The sequence below is a fragment of the Haemaphysalis longicornis genome, unplaced genomic scaffold, assembly GCF_048455015.1.
Source record: "Haemaphysalis longicornis isolate Haplotype H1 unplaced genomic scaffold, Haemaphysalis longicornis Haplotype H1 scaffold_5, whole genome shotgun sequence".
NCBI lineage: Eukaryota > Metazoa > Arthropoda > Arachnida > Ixodida > Ixodidae > Haemaphysalis > Haemaphysalis longicornis.
Genome location: NW_027526385.1, coordinates 27,890,083 through 27,906,494, shown reverse-complemented (window position 1 = coordinate 27,906,494; position 16,412 = coordinate 27,890,083). Strand labels below are relative to the sequence as shown.

The 16,412-nt window shown below is 45.5% G+C and overlaps 1 protein-coding gene across 1 annotated transcript in view; it reads left to right on the top strand.

Moving 5' to 3' along the window:
- The window catches only part of LOC144137998 (fatty acid synthase-like), a 72,022-nt gene that overhangs the window by 43,196 nt on the left and 12,414 nt on the right, over positions 1-16,412 (top strand). Inside the window, exons 17-24 of the mRNA XM_077670030.1 lie at positions 519-673; positions 1,509-1,724; positions 3,725-4,054; positions 4,634-4,753; positions 6,477-6,832; positions 7,670-8,020; positions 9,798-10,041; positions 14,073-14,309. Of these exons, the coding sequence (XP_077526156.1) occupies positions 519-673; positions 1,509-1,724; positions 3,725-4,054; positions 4,634-4,753; positions 6,477-6,832; positions 7,670-8,020; positions 9,798-10,041; positions 14,073-14,309 (2,009 nt within the window). The remainder of the gene's footprint in view (positions 1-518; positions 674-1,508; positions 1,725-3,724; positions 4,055-4,633; positions 4,754-6,476; positions 6,833-7,669; positions 8,021-9,797; positions 10,042-14,072; positions 14,310-16,412) is intronic.

Genomic DNA, 16,412 nt, shown 5'->3' with positions numbered 1-16,412 from the left:
TAGGTGCCATACGTGAAGATGTTCTTCCATTCCCTTGAATTTTATTTCCAAAGCCAAAAGCTAACTTTTATGCCACTTCATACTGTGAAGATTTTAAGAATAGCACAATTTGCTTCGAAAGTAGCAAAGTGTGGAGTAAAGTAAATTTTTAAACATTTTCATACAGTTTAATAAAGTTTTCTAACTATTTCCACAAAGAAAAGGTGACATTGTTCCTGTATATACCATTTTGATGACCTCCATTCTAAGTTCTGCATCTTCTACCGACAAGGCGGACAATATTCCTTGTAACGTTGAAGCGTTAACTTGTATTGAAACTTTTTCACTGGCATAAGCATAGTAACTGAAACTACAATTCACTGCTTTTTCGACAAGCTAATTAGTAACAAATATTATCGCGAATGGTGAATCTTTATTTCAGCTTTTCCGAGTTTCTACAAGTCTATGTCAAGAAACAAACCTCTTCAAAAAAGGGCAAGCCATCAAAACCCGTTTTGTTTTGTGCATATATTTTACAGGTGCATATTCGATGCAAGTCTAGGAGAATCAAGCAACGTTGCTGACTTCGATCTAAGCAATGCTAAATACAAAGATATCTTGGAAAATGATTTGGTCATGAATATCTACAAAGATGGGCAATGGGGATCATATAGACACGTTGTAGCGAAAGCTGGTAAGTCTTGTATTTTCATCCTACAGGATTGGTGGTTTTACTTGAGTTATCTATTAGCGCGGCATGGCTTGTAGGGAGATATCGTGTCATTCTTAGATCATTTCTTCTTCAGCTGCCCTTAATCCCTGCATTTGGTGCATCCGATTCGACATTAAATGTGCAGAAAAACCACCTGACAAAATATTCCTGGAGCGAGATAAGTTCTAAGTGGAAGTAGCTGCCTTTCTGAAATAAGCTTTCTTTACTGTTATATTGGTATTGGGCGTTCATTCTATTAAAAAGATTTAACAGCAATGTTCGCGCGAAGCAAGAACTAATACAATATTAAAACAAAGCAATGCATTCAAACAATATAGTCACGGTCAAAGAGGAAGAATAATTTGATCTTTCTACCAGACTTTTCTCTAAAGAGCATTGTTTATTGAGGTGCCTCACACAAATACTTTCACTTTCGCTAGGAAACTGACAGGGACTTGACATATGAGATCTATCTGTGAATACATATTTCATAATGAGGCATATCCATAGACATTCCGAACCGAACAACCAACCTAACACCACCAGGATATGCAGATGACAAAATGTGGAGGTGACTTAATAGGGTTACGAGCGCACGCAGACAGGGACACGGATGAAATAAACGATAGGACAAGGCGCTGACAGGACAAGATAACAGGACAGAAAAGACAAGAGAAGAGAACAGACAAGACAAGACACCAGCACCGGTCTGCGTGCGCTGGTAATCCTGTTAATAAACATAACCCACTAGCCCACCAAGCCATCCTCATCGAGGTAACCCACGCAAGGTGAATTCTTTTCGCCCCACATCTCCCAGGCCCTGTTCCAAACAACGCGACAGACTGTGCCTACCTCAACATGCGAACCTGCGGCGACCTTTCCAGCTTGCAGTGGTGCGAGTCGCCTTTGCGCTACACATCATCATCCATTGGCGCGGACGCCAGCAGAATCCTCTGTAGTGTGTACTACGCTCCACTCAACTTCCACGACATTATGCTCGCAACAGGACGGCTTCCTCCTGAGGAAACGTCTGGTGGGTCAGACGATCATTTCGTGGTATTTTGCGCTTGCTTAATCGCTTGCTTTAATCAACAAAAATAATTGATGAGTGCGACTGCGTCTGGGTGCAACGATGCTTATAGCACAAACGTTCATAATTTCTCTGTGTCGTTAACACCTTCAGTATCCCCTTTTAGGTTTGCATCTCTTGAAATTGCCAAAGAAAATTTGACATCCACCTCAAATTTTTCCTCGCAGAAACTTCGGGATTTCCCTTACATTTTAGAGGATTTGCCCTAAATCTGGTCTATGAACACCTGTTCATTACTTTGAATTGTTCAACAATTAGCTCTCGCGCTACTAACAGCTGAGTCTGGTTAGCTCAGTTGGTAAAGCGATTGTCCTAGATCGGCGGAATCCCCGTCCAGGACGAATTTTTCTTCAAGTGCGAAGTTTCTGAGAATGCTGTACAGCTTTCCTTTGTAGCCGAACGGCTGCATTGAGGTGGATGTCAACGCGTAAATGTGGGCTAGTTGGTTCGAACTGTGAAACATGGTTAAGTAGCCCAGTAAGGACAGGACAAAAAGCGCTAGTCCTGTGTGGTCTCTACTTTTGTCCCGTCCTTACTGCGCTACTTAACGATGTTTCACATTGGATATCAAATTTTCATTCGCAGAAACTTCCTCCACCTTGGTAATTTCTCCTAAATTTGGTCTATGTACATGTTTTAAAATAAGCTGCGGTCAATCGTTCATTCGAAGTATCCGGTAAATGGGGTCAGATCCTGCCACAACTTTGATATTGCTGACACCAACAGCAAAGCGCATGTCTTCCCATCGCCCAGCAGTTAGCACGCTGTTGAAAAGGCGTCAAGGTCGCCGAAACACTCCCGGTCGTGTGCGCTGAGTAGACAAATGTCCATGCTGCTTACAGCAACTTAGTTCAAGGTATACGCAACCGACGTCAACTGACCATGTTCAGCTGCCCTATGATACGCACATTGCACAGAAGCTACTCATTGCATATTTGCGAAGCTGTCATAATGCATAAATCTACGCTGATAATAAAAATTTTCCGCCATCCTTCCATTCCATTGTAATCGTGACGTCCGTACCCTTGACGCACGCGCTGTGCTGTGAAGTGAAGACCTGCTGTTGGCTTGAGTAATTGTTCCTGTAGCCGAAAAAGCCTCAGGCGAGCTAGGAAAGGCTTTAAATTGGAGCGCCACAGGAACTAGAAGAAAGGGCGACGCGGCTAAACATTCACATTTAGGCGGACAGAAACACAGTACTGGTTGTAGCGACGTATGGCTCTGAGTCGTGTTTAAACCTGGTGCATGCTGCCTGGCTGATTGCTTTTGAAGCCTGCACCAGAGCTGTGTACAGCAGTGAAACACAGATAATGAAGCTGAATGCTAACATTACAGAAAAGCATATTCATTTATCGCCTATTTAAGGCGCATAATTTTCGCTTTCATCACCTTCCAATCGGCAAGTTGGCGCAGGACAAAATAGACATCAGCTGCACGCAATGAATTCCCAAAACTTTGATGGGACACTGAAAGAAGCCTCAAATGTATGGGTTATTCACGCCGCCTGGGTTCCTTTTTGCACCACAAGCCTATACGACCGTGTGCGCTTCTTAATGTGTCTACTTCTCACCGTGCCTTGCAAGGTTGCGCCCACTTAACCACGGCATACCAGCTTGCAGGAGCGTCCCAAAGCGGTGGGAGTTTCAAAGCTTTTCGGGACCCGCAACGGATTTCCGAAATACTCCCAAGTTCGCACAGTGCTTCGAAAGCCAACAGGACAGTTGCTGCCGTAATTAAATTCACGGAGTATATAGATGTAATTCCGTACCGATTTTAACTTGCTATGATCGCAAATGATCGCGGTCCACGTAGACGTCTTCACTATGAAAGAGTACCGATGTTTGTTTCTTTATGTGATAAACTAAACTTTGTTTTCGGTGAAATTTTCGCTTGTTCGCTCTCAACGCAGGATAATAGTGCCACACTTTTTCATTACTACCTAGAAAACCTTGCCACGTATGACTGCTTTCTCGGCCTGGAGTTCTCGGGACGTGACCCACTTGGGCGTCGTGTCATGGGGGCCGTGCCACGTCACGGCATGGCGACGGTTGTGCCAGTTGACCCGGCCTTCATGTGGGAGGTGCCCGAATCCTGGACCCTGGAAGAGGCGTCCACTGTTCCCGTGGCCTACTTGACCGCCTACTACGCGCTCTTGGTCCGAGGCAACATGGAGCCCGGAGAGTCCGTGCTCGTGCACTCTGGAAGCGGAGGTGTCGGGCAGGCCGCCATCTCCATTGCGCTCTCCATGGGATGCACCGTCTTCACCACTGTCGGTTGGTTGCACTCAGATTTCGTGGAAATTTTGTGACTTTTTCTGTAGCTGAAGACTGAATAAATTCACTTCAGTGTTTGGTTATGGCGCTTCACAACACAATTATCATTCCGTAAGTTCCCGGTGTGGGGACGACAAAATTTGATGTAGCTGAGTTGTTTGTAGAGACATACATCGGCTATTTGAGTTGACCACACAATTAAATGTGTGCCTTTTACCCAATTTCTGTTTTGCGCATGACCAGCGGCTGTACTGCACAACACAATATTTCCATCTGTTGTTGGCACTTCATCATTAAAACTCTTCTCCTAGAAAACATGTCACACCCACTTTCAAAGCAAAATTATTTACCGGAAATTATGTGAGTGCTCGAAAGTGATTGCAATGTTAAACTCGGAGCCTGTTTCAGCTGAACGACACGGAAGAAAATAGTCTGTACCTATCCTTGAGCGAGGAGAATAGAGCCATTGCTATGTCACAAATATTTCGGCTACGCCGTTCGCAGCGCGCTTATAACTGGGAAGCAAAACAAAATGGGTATCTGTTGTCATCTTGAGTATAATTTTGTTTTTCGCTGTAGGAACGAAGGAGAAGCGAGAGTTCCTTAAGGGTCGTTTCCCTCAGCTGGAGGACAGACACTTCGCAAACTCACGCGACCTCACCTTTGAAGAGCATGTTCTTCGAGAGACTAACGGCAACGGTAAGTGAATTAATGCTGTCTGCTAGAGCTCCGGACAAGGAGAGTTTCGGACAAGGAGAGTTTCGGGCCCAAATCATCCGTGTTGGGCCCTTTTTAAGAAAAGTTTCCAAATCGCTCTTGTGAATGTGGATGGCGCCATGTCATCCTATTTCACTGAAACAGAAGTGTCATGAACAGTGCTGTACTAATTTCGTTGGTCATGAGTTAACGTGGGGCCAATGCTCGCTCTTCACAAAGATGGGGACTATCTTGCTCAAACTTCGAAAGCGCTGCTCCATCTGGATGCGTGATAGAGCATCTCATCAGAGATTGATGCGTGTCATCTCGGCATTAAGTGAGAATGCTGGTGAGAAGCGTATACGGTCCCGATAGTCAACCCACGGTCGACGGGACTGTATAGCAGTTGTTGCTTGTAGGCTGTTGGCGTAAAAGTGGAAGGTATATATATATATATATATATATATATATATATATATATATATATATATATATATATATATATATATATATATATATATATATATATATATATATATATATATATATATATATATATTCGAAGCGCCATCGGCAGATGCGCGTATTGATTTACAAAGCGGGCGCTGCATTATTACCCTGCGGAAGCCTGGCATTGTTTTTGAAGCATAAAGTCCCTTCCGGTGGCAAATTTCCGCTGAAAAATTAAAAGAGAACATGGAGCTGTAGGCCTCATGTGGGCGGTTGACATTGCCCTGTGGGTTTATTTCTCTTACGCTTAAAAGTTTCATAGAACTTTTAGGACACCTCAGCACTCCTTTTTATGTAGGGTATGCGGCTGTATCGGTGTTGAATTCTGAAAGAGTTATGCCGGTGCTGTGTGTGCGACCTATTTTCACAAGTACCAATAATGTACATGTTTCCGAGTCTATCGCTGCATACGCGACGCTGATGACGTATTTAGAACAAGCGTCATGTACAAGGAAGTGCGTTCGTTTTACGCACAGTAATGACGTAGTATCTACAGTAGCACGTCTCCAGTCGTACGCATGTGTTCTCACATTGTCACCGCCTTCCTTTTGATGAAGATGATAATGATGTTCCTTGCTTTGTGACGTTTTCTTTGTCTGTCCGGTACTAGGACAGAGAGTCGTGGCCAATAGCACTCATTCGCAAAATGTTTGTACTATTAACAGTTATTTTCTCTGCTAGTGACGCAAAACGCTACCTGTGCATTTACAGTGCGAAAAAGTATCTTGCAGTACCAAGTACATGTTTGTAACACGTTTTTACATCGAGCGCCACAACTCATTCGCTGGGTTCACCTTTATTCAGGTGAAATCATCCAGCTGTAGTGCTTCAGGGCAATAAAGAATGAAAAAAGTGTAGAGATGCAGTAGCTATGTGCTCCCCTCGCACTCCGGAAGGCATTGCTTTGAGTGCCTATACATTTACCTCATTTTCTTTTCAAATCAGTTATTCGTTTTGTTTATACAGCTTCCTTTGCAAATGTGGCATCATTTAAAGCTGTGTTTATGCTTTTGACAACGCGCCGTTTTGTGTGACGTAGACCCTAGATTTTTATCCAGCCTCGTCAACTGATGCTTTTATATTAGCTTCCATAAGAAGAATGTTATTCGCTGTGTGACTCAGTGAGGACATTGCGGTCTGAAGCTGACCTATATTTGTAAGTATTTTATGCACAAACGGCTTAGCGAAGTAAACAATTTCGTCCTCCACTGCCCAGGCGTAGACCTCGTTCTCAACTCGCTCGCCGAAGAAAAGCTTCAGGCGAGCGTGAGGTGCCTGGCACCGTGCGGGCGCTTCCTAGAGATTGGCCAGTTCGACCTCTTCAAGAATTCCGACCTGGGAATGTCGGCGTTCTTCAATAACGTCACCTTCCACGGAATACAGTTGGATTCTTTGTACAGCGACAACCATTCCAAGGTCAAAGAAAAGCACAGAGTCTCGGAGCTTCTCCGCCAGGGCATCGCCTCTGGAGCTGTGCGGCCTCTCAACACAAACCTATATACTCGAGATAAAGCTGAGGACGCCTTCCGCTTCATGGCTTCTGGAAAGCACATTGGCAAAGTGGTCCTCCAGGTGAGTCGATCGACCCCGTTTTATTCGCTGACATTTTCCGACGTAATTTTTGTAAGTGTCGCATAGAAGCGGCTTTGGGGTGCTTTTCACATTAAACGTCAAGTCGAGGTTATGCTGGTTCTACCCATATGGCTGGGGGGACTGCGCAGGCTATTTTGCGTGCCAGGACCTCCGGCAAAAGGGAAAGTTGAACTCCTCCGAGTCTTCCCTGCGACTTGCTGTTTTCTACGCCTTTTTTTTTCTTTTACATCGTTTGTTTACAAATTAAACCCCTTAGGAATCAAAGTTTCTTAATTCCGTCTGTTCGGTGACCATCAAAATTCTGCTCAATATTTTCATTTTTTTTTCGTGCCGTTTTTTTCCTGCAGCGGGTATTTTTCGGTAGTAATTAGGGGCGCAGAATCTTAGGGACTGGTGCTGTTGCCGTCTCCTGTCGTCGTCATCGTAATCGTCCTATCATTTAGTTACGGTACTAAAACACCGGGAAACTCGTTTACGCCTCGGGCTAGAGGGCTCCGTGCTTCAAAGACAAGATACTTTTACAGCAAAGCTGTATACCTCTACCCTAAACGGTTTCATCTACGTTGGCAAAAACGCCAACGCGCCGAGAATGCACTTATACACTGCATGCTTCGCTCCTCCCCAGGTTTCATATTAGTAAAGATGGCCCGGGATGTTTTTACCGACAGGACATATAACGTTATTGCCACCAGTCTGAGTCACTTGATGAACGTTAGAATGATGTAAACTTGAACTCCTTGCTTGGAACCAACGGTTGCTTTTAGCCACCTTGAATTTTGACACCTTCTCTTACCAGAGGCTGTTTAATCCTGACAGATACGTCCTGAAGAACCTCGTAAAATAAGTCCAGCGCCGCCAATGAACGTACAAGCGGTTCCGCGCACCTACTTCTACGAACACAAGTCATACGTGATTGCCGGAGGCCTGGGTGGCTTCGGCATGGAGTTGGCCGAGTGGTTTGTGAATCGAGGCTGCCGCAAGTTGCTCCTCACCTCAAGGTCCGGAGTGCGCACGGGATACCACCGGCTTTGCCTACATCGGTGGAAGCACGTTGGTGCTACGGTGGTTGTCAGCACTGCTGATGTTTCGACGGAAGACGGAGCACGACAGATCATTTCAGAGGCGACTGCAATGGGACCTGTTGGTGGTATCTTCAATCTTGCCATGGTGAGTTCGCATTAGCAGGGACATGTTTAAAAAGTTTTAAGGTGATGGTGGACGTCCACTTGGATAAATCTCTTCGAGCGAATACCTGGGATACCGAGCTGACACTCTAGTCTCTCAAAATATCATGGCGATTCCTAATGATTGTGATTCTTCCGCCATTGCGGGTAGGGAACGCTCATCAGAGTATTTAGCGCCGCATGTATGTGAGATTCCACCATAACCGAAGACGTCTAAGCAATGCCTTTTGTGGCATCGGACTCTCCCAGCCGGACGAGCTGCAAAAGCAGCGCTGTGACGCCATCAAGCGGAACGGTGGAACAGGCGTCTCCTCAAGGACCTTTTTTTTTGTTTTCTAACGCTTAGGGAACTCCTCGGGATATCTTACTCCCCTTCGTTGAAGTGCTTCCAGGCGAGCATACCGTAACTCCTAGGGAGGAAATACAGGTAGCTGGTAAGTAATCCGAGGCAGGATGAGCGCCGAGTGAAGCCGAAGCATAGATGACTTGGACCTCCCGCAATGAGTCACAGCGATTCGTCGAAGCTCATTCAAGACAAGAGATTCTGCGGGCCAAAACAGGAGAAGAGATTCTACGGCCTGCCTCCAGAATAGATTATCGTCGTTGGTAACCCCGAGAAATTACCCCCCATCAGCTGGCCAGATTGGCAATCTACCATAGGTTAACTTGAGGGGCGTAGCCCTCCGTTGCCTTCCTGGTAACAAAAGAAAGGATATTTCAGCGGAGATCGTTAGTCCCAAAGACGAAATATAGGCTTGTGTTGAACGTACTATTCCTTGAGCAATCACAGCCGAGATCGGGATGCATATGTCGTTTGCATATATTGATTATTGCATTGACTTACAATCCTTTTCTACGGCTCGAGGGAGGCTCCCCATAGCCATATTCATGCAGCAATACATTGGTACCCCATACTATAGATAATGCGTAGAACTTACTGCGCGGTATTTTTTGTTTCAATCCGGACTCCAATGTGGAGATATCTGCTTAGGATGCGCGTAAAGATTTAAAAAGCAGGTGCCAAGACAAAACATTTCGTCGCGAAATGTGCGATTTTTCGCCAAGGGCTTCAGGTTATGACACCTGCGTTGAAACTCAATAGCAAGTTTAATGGAACTGCTAATAATCCGTCCTAAAATAATCCTCACGTTGCATAACAAGTCTCTTAGAATTTCACAGTTGGCTTCATTAAATGTTTAATAAATATAGATAAAAGACCCGCGTTTTGGAATGCGCGCTAGATGGGAATAGGTCAAAAGTAATTGGAACACGGTCTCGTAAATTTACAGGACCTGCTTCTTACGGAAACTGCCTGACTGCATTGGAGTTTGCGCGCCTAAAGAAGTCCCCCAAATAGAAAAAGCTTCATGAAAATCGGTAATGGTTGCCGTAACGTCAGTAAGACACATCCTGTAAAATATTCACAAATCCCTGTTTCAATTAATTATGGCGGCATCTGTATATGAATATGCTCGCATTATTCTTCATAAAAACATGTTCTTCTCGGCAAGCCTGCCAATTCGATGCAAAGCTTTTCTCTAGATCGTTTTGTCGTATGAGTTTGGTCGTTCACGCACACATGTGGAATGTTTTCCACGTCCATGGTTCTGCAATTTCGGCTGTTTAAGTTTAGTATTTTTAAGCAATTATATTTTTCTTGAAGGAAAGAGTTCACTTACGAAAGAGCTTGTTCTGCCAAAACGTTTTGAAGAACTTCAGTCAATCCCATGCTTTACATTGTTCCGCTCTATTCTTTGTAGGTCCTTCGCGATGCACTCTTCGAGAATCAGACGGCAGAAGCATACGAGGCTGTGTGCAAGCCTAAAGTTCAGGGCACCCAATGCCTCGACAAAGTGAGCCGCCAACTGTGCCCAGACCTCGACCACTTTGTCGTCTTCTCCTCCTTGGTGAGCGGGCGAGGCAACATTGGGCAGACAAATTACGGCTACGCTAACTCAATCATGGAGCGCATCTGTGAACGACGGGCCGCGGATGGCCTGCCGGGTGAGTGGTTGTCTTGTCCTGCCAGAAATCGCACGCCAGTTTAGGGCACCTAACTACCCACGAGGCGCCCCTTGTAAGGGTGAAATGCAAGCTGCCTTTACCCTTGCGACGGGTCTCTGACCATTGTCGATCTCGCTAGGCCTCCCGTCCTTCTACCACACTATTGCCAGGGTGAAAGAGTATGGCTGCATGTCCTCCTACAGGCGGTTACCGAGTTCAGCTTCACCGTGGCTGTGGAATCCACCACATGCATACGTGTGCCTTGATGGTACCTGACACCTACCGGTCAAATAAGGGCATGCGATTCCCCGACCAGGCGCTTTACCTTCGTGAGGAACTACAAAGCTTGGGAAGTTGACCCGGCTTGTACGGGCAATCGCCCCTTTAGAATGGGGCGGCTGTAAAATGCAACTTTGTTTAAGGAGGCACCCCTTCATGAAAATGGAGAAAGATTGGTGATATGCGCTATGAGCTACTAGAAGAACACCCAAGCATTGAGGCATGAGCACACGAGCGCTGCCTTTGTTAGCACAATGAGGGTATTTGATGTGACTACATCGGCAGCAAATATTTTTGCGCAGCAATAACATTAACTCTTAGTAAGAGCAAGGGGTGATTTTAGTACAGTAAACTAATATACATGCCTAATATGAAAGTATGTACTTTTGTTTCATGAATATTACTTGAGAATTAGGATGCAGAAGAGAACACGTTCAGCAAGCCTTCTTTTAAAAATTCGGAATTGTCGTTCAACGGTGGGGAGTGCATCACAAAAAATGTAGAGCCATCGGGGGGAGAGATGTATGCTGACAGATTATAACTACAGCGAGGAACTTTTACTATCCTTTTAACTTACCCTAAGGTACTCACCTTGGCCAAATAGTGTTAATATTCACTAGGGTAATCAGCCTGTTTGAGTCTACGGCAGAACAAAAGCCTCTCCAAATACTTCCAGCCACATGTATAGGGAGCTATCCGAATTTATTCTTTGTCCTCTAATTTTCTATGTTCATCACTCGGTTGAAATTTTACTCGTCCTTTAGTTCCTTTGTCATTAATTGGCAACTATTCCGTTAAACAGATGGCACGCCTGTTTTTCTTCATCCGCCCTACATGTCTTGCCCAGCCATTTTTTCGCCTAATTTGAAATGGAATGTGTCCCACCGTAGTATGTTTCTCAATATACGACCCCGTTTTTTTCTACGTAGGTGCTACACTCATCATTGCCTTTAGGCTCATTATCATCATCACCACTAGCCTATCTATGGCGACTGCAGGGCAAAAACCTCCCCCATAGATCTGCAATTATCCCTGTCCTGTGCTAACTGCGACCAATTTATCCTCGCAAACTTGTTGATCTCATCTGCCCACCTATCTTTCTGCCGCCCCCATGCCATGCTCGCCTTTTCTAGGCATCCACTCTGTCACCCGTCACGACCAACGGTTTTCTTGCCTTTGCATTACATTCCATGCCCACGCCCATTTGGGCGCTAAAGAGGGTGCTAAGAGTGCTTAGGTTACTTAGTACCAAATTTAACGGCATGTCTGATATCAAACTTGCAGCATTAGTGCGTGTATAGTGTATATTAGCAGTGAGAAGAACCAGCGGTAACAGTCGTTTCGAAAAGTAGAATCTCGAACTACGTAAATCTAGCAAGCACATCTATATGGCGATACGCAAAGTGGCGAATTCTAGTATTTTTAGTCAACCGTATTTAGGGAAATCCCCAAGCAGGAGTACGTTTCTGCGGTGAAAAATTGGACCTCCACCTAAATGCAGCCGTGCGGTTACAAAAGAAAGCTATACAGCTTTCTGGGAATCTTCGCAATTGAAGAAAAATTCGTCCTGGTATTTCTAGAGTCACTTTTGGTGCCACTTTCACCATGAGTGACAAAGCCTGATAAATAAATAAGCAATGTGCGTCATGCCTGCCGTAGTGAACGGAAAAAAATGTTTGTTAGGTAATTTTTTTATTGTGTAGTCTGTGTATTTCAAATGAACCAGAACTGATATCACAAGTAAAACTCACTTTAATTGAGCAGATCTTGGTACCAACGGGTGAAATACAAATGATATAAAGCAGAATTAATGTACCCGAAGAAATAAAACTACAAATCGGAAATATTCAAGATACGTCGAGGGCGAAGAGAGATAAGAGATAAGAGATTTACAAAAAAATCGGCGTTATTTCAAGTTTTAAGTGGTAGTGGTAGCACCAACTTGGACGAAGCGCCGTTTTTTATTTTTACCTAAGCACATAAACACAGTTCCTGCACTTCTACGAACACTGAGACTGCGGTATATCGGGTGTTTATCTGTGTTAGCGCTAGCGCTTCGCTATTTGCCCATCTAGGGCCCTCAAGCTTAAACGCGTCCTGTCTCCGAAGCCAACCTGACCGGGTCAAGCCGGTTCCACGACAGCTGTCGTCGAGCAGAGCGATGGCTGAAAGAGGTGGTCTAGCGCTGAACGGGGAACGCTTCTGCTTTCGAAATGAGGCGCCTTCCCCTCACTTTCTGGCTCTAAATTCTCCCACTCAGGCGGTGAGCCGCACTGCGCACGTCCAGGCTTTGCATAGCGATGGAGACGCGTGTCCTACTTCCTTGCTGGCACTTCATTCTTTTGCCAAGTTGCCTTTGCGCGCACAATTGGATTTGTGCAAGTGGCACACAAACTGTGTTGCGCTAATGAAGCTGCATTGCAGGAGTGTCCTCCACCAAATACCACCAGATGTCGCGCCGGATAACTAGACTTGGAAATGAACTGTGTTTTTTAGGAAGTCTTAAATTTAGATGACCCATACAAAACGTTGTGGCGCCTTTACTAGGCTCCACTACTGAGCTAAAATGTTCTCGTAAAACTGCTTCACGATAGGTGAACCTAAACTGCATGCGAGGCGCTACCCTTTTACCTACCGCGAAAGTTAGACATTCACTGAATCCACTTGTATTTTGCGACTGCTTAAAAACAAGACGTCAGAGTAGTTCTAGTTTGTCTTGGTGGCCTTTTCTATGTTTAGTACCGAAGTAACGACGACTCTCAGAGGTATTCACGGTAAAATGTCCAGAAAAGGGGATTATTAGTCGACCAGATTTAGGGGAAATCCCCAAGATGGAGCAAGTTTCTACGAAGAAAAATGTGAATATTAGCACGCTTAGCTTTGCAGATTTAAGGGAACTGCAACCTCTTCTCGGCCAAGTGGACCAAAGGCGTTGTTTGAAGAAATAACAGACCCGCGTTTATTCAAACTGTTATTCTAAAAGACAGTGTTGATGTTAAGATGAGATTTGAGGCGGTCGCCCCAAACGGATGATTTTCCGTGACTCGTCCTTACCTAGTCCACGGCCAATGTTACGAAAACTGAAGAACACACTTTCTTGGGTTTCACAGGTATCACTACCATTCATTTGCGGTGTCACTAGAACTATAGTCTTAACATCACTAGTAGTACTACTAGCACTAGTAGTACAGTACTAGCAGTTCTACCAGAAGTAGTACTACTACTAATAGTAGTGATACTATAGAATCATAGTACTATAGTATCATAGTAGTGATACTAGAGAATCATAGTGATACTAGAGAGTACTGTTCATTTGCAGGCATTCCTACTGTTCAGGCTGTTCTTTTTTTACAGCAGTGTTATCAAGAGGTGTTTTTGTGTGTATCAATCAGTTCCCCCTATGTAGGGCCCATGATCTCTCGGAGTATGAAAATAAATCACTAAATAAATCACAAGTGTGCACGTATGCTATGTCACATTCCGATTGATTATGAGGTCTAACGCGCCGACGCAACATAGGCGATGAGGCCCGCCGTAGTGGAGGGCTCCGGATTAATTTCGACCACCTGTGTATCTTTAACGAACGCCGAAATCTCGAACACATGGGCGCTTTCGTTTTTCGCCTCCATCAGAAAAGCAGCCTCCGCTGCCAAGAAACGAACCCGCGTGCTTGGGCTCAGCAGCTGATCCACCGCGGTGGGTGATGTTCCATTCTTCGCTACATCAGAGCTAATAACAAATGTTTGTTCCAGGTCTTGCCGTACAGTGGGGTGCCATCGGGGACGTCGGAGTTGTGCACGATAGTTTAGGCGCTACAGTGGATTTCCGCGGTACACTGCCTCAACGAATCCGGTCGTGCATGGCGGTGATGGACACGTTCTTGAGCCAGAGACACCCAGTCGTCTCCAGTGTGGTGAAGGCCCATCATTCTTCCTCACTCGATGCGAATTCCAAGGGCGACCTCATTCAATTCGTCATGAGCATCCTAGGTGGGTAGCGATTGCGTTATTGCACGCTCGCCTTTCTCACTACCAAATATGCCTCACAGTTCCTCGGGGCGCGAAAAAAATATGACGCTGTTGTAATCGTGTTCGCCTAAGCACCGAGCACATACTCCATTTGCAATAAGTTATTGTTATTAAAATATAGGTAACGTGTCGGGGACACATCGCGCACTATATGTGTTGGAGCATGAACCAATGGAACTGCGAGAAGTACTGTTTTACTGTTACATCCCTTATTTCTATTAGGAGTTATGCTAGTCCTTGCAGGTTATAGGAAAGTCACGGGTTAAAATGAACAATATTCATGCAATTGGCAAATCCTCCAGCCTTTCTGAATCCCGTGAACGCTTCGTCAGGAAGTCTCTGGAAATCGACCATAGAACTACCGAGAAAGGAACACTTGTCATCGTATCTATCCACTCGTAATTTAGAAATATTGAAGAAGAATTGGGTGGTTAGAACCAGCACACAGTAATCCCGGCTGACGCAGGAACAATGAAGGCTAAAATGTTTAGTTACAGTAGACTCCGCGACGATCACAGTTAAGCCAAATTGTCAGACATCCAGCACAGCATGGGTAACTTTGTTTGGTTTTCCATAGACTCAGTGCAAAAAAAATCGCTTAAATTAAGACAAACCGTCTCACACGTTCTTTTATGTTAAGGCGAACCTTCCCATTAACCACCCGTTTGACGCTTGACGGGCTATTTACGCCACCGCAGGGATAGCGACGTCTCGCGAAGCAAATCTCCGCCTCCGTATCACGGAACAAAAGAGTGCGGTAAGAAAGAAAGAAACCCCCCGGGTTAAGTCGCCACCACTGCCACCTTCCATCCGCGGAGCCTGCGGTAAAGCAAAAGAAAAGAAAACAAAAATTGGCTGGCGATTACGATACTCCCTAATTTGGGCGCCGCTGCAGTGCACTGAGGCAGCACTCACTCGTAGGTTCTCTCGACGGTAGCGATGATGAGCCTCTGCGTCGGCAGCGCGAAGTGCGTCTCAGGAAGGGACCGCGAACTGCGTCTTAAGCGAACGCACATCATAGTCACGCGCACGCCACCTTCACGTGTTAGGCAATTGTTCCGCCGTCGAGCGCCTCGTGCGGGCAGAGCATACTGCCCCTCCATTTCCCCATCACACACTTTCGGAGAGCGCTGGCTCGCGCCTCCACACGCACCGCCCTCCCCTCCCAATTTCGCGACACTCTCATACTTTGCTTTCTTTCATCGTTCGCTTTTTCTTTCACTCGTCGGTCTTACCATCGTTCTCTCGGTTACGCCGACAACGCGGCTGAGCCCAGAGATGGCCGCCAAAGAACTGCGCCCTAAAAAGTGAAGAGTAACGCGGCCGGTCACGCGCACATCGGACTCACAAAAAGGAGGGTAGAGGAGAGAAAGGATAAAAAGAACGCGACCACGGAGACCCTAGTATTTGTCACAGAGAAAATCGTGATCGATGCCACCCTCAACGGGAGCATGTTTACAGGTGGGATCACGCCACCGCTACCACATTTATCGGGCGCGTAATCGGCGAATCAACTCTGCGTGTTTCCCTCCCAAGCAAAGCTGGCTGCCATCTCTAGCAATCCAACCCTATTGCGCTTTCATAGTTCTGTTAAGACGAACTTATGTGAAGACGAACAAGTTTGCATGCTCCCTTGGAGTTCGTCTTAACAGCAGTCTAGTATAGCGAGGTCGACATACCAAATTATAATTTCAGACTACCTTTCTACTTGTTGCCAGTGAAACAAACTTCGTTCTTTCGTAATTTGTGCAAAGGTGTTTAGCTTCCAATTTAGGCTCGTTCATGTTCGTTTATGTCAGTTTTGGTATGCAGGCGCCGACCACAGGTACCAATACCGACGCTGTGGCTCACCTTACGATGCAATTGAGGTGTACGGCCATCATCACTTACCTATCACAAAACAGTGCATATTTCACAGCTGAATTCGGTGAAATCGAAACCATACAAGCGTGACAAAGGCACGAACAATAAAGCGCAAGCGTTACCAAACAGGAAATACTCAGCGGATGGTCGGGTCTTGTAAAAGCGCAAGGAGCCATCCAAAGACATGCGCAAATATTTTAA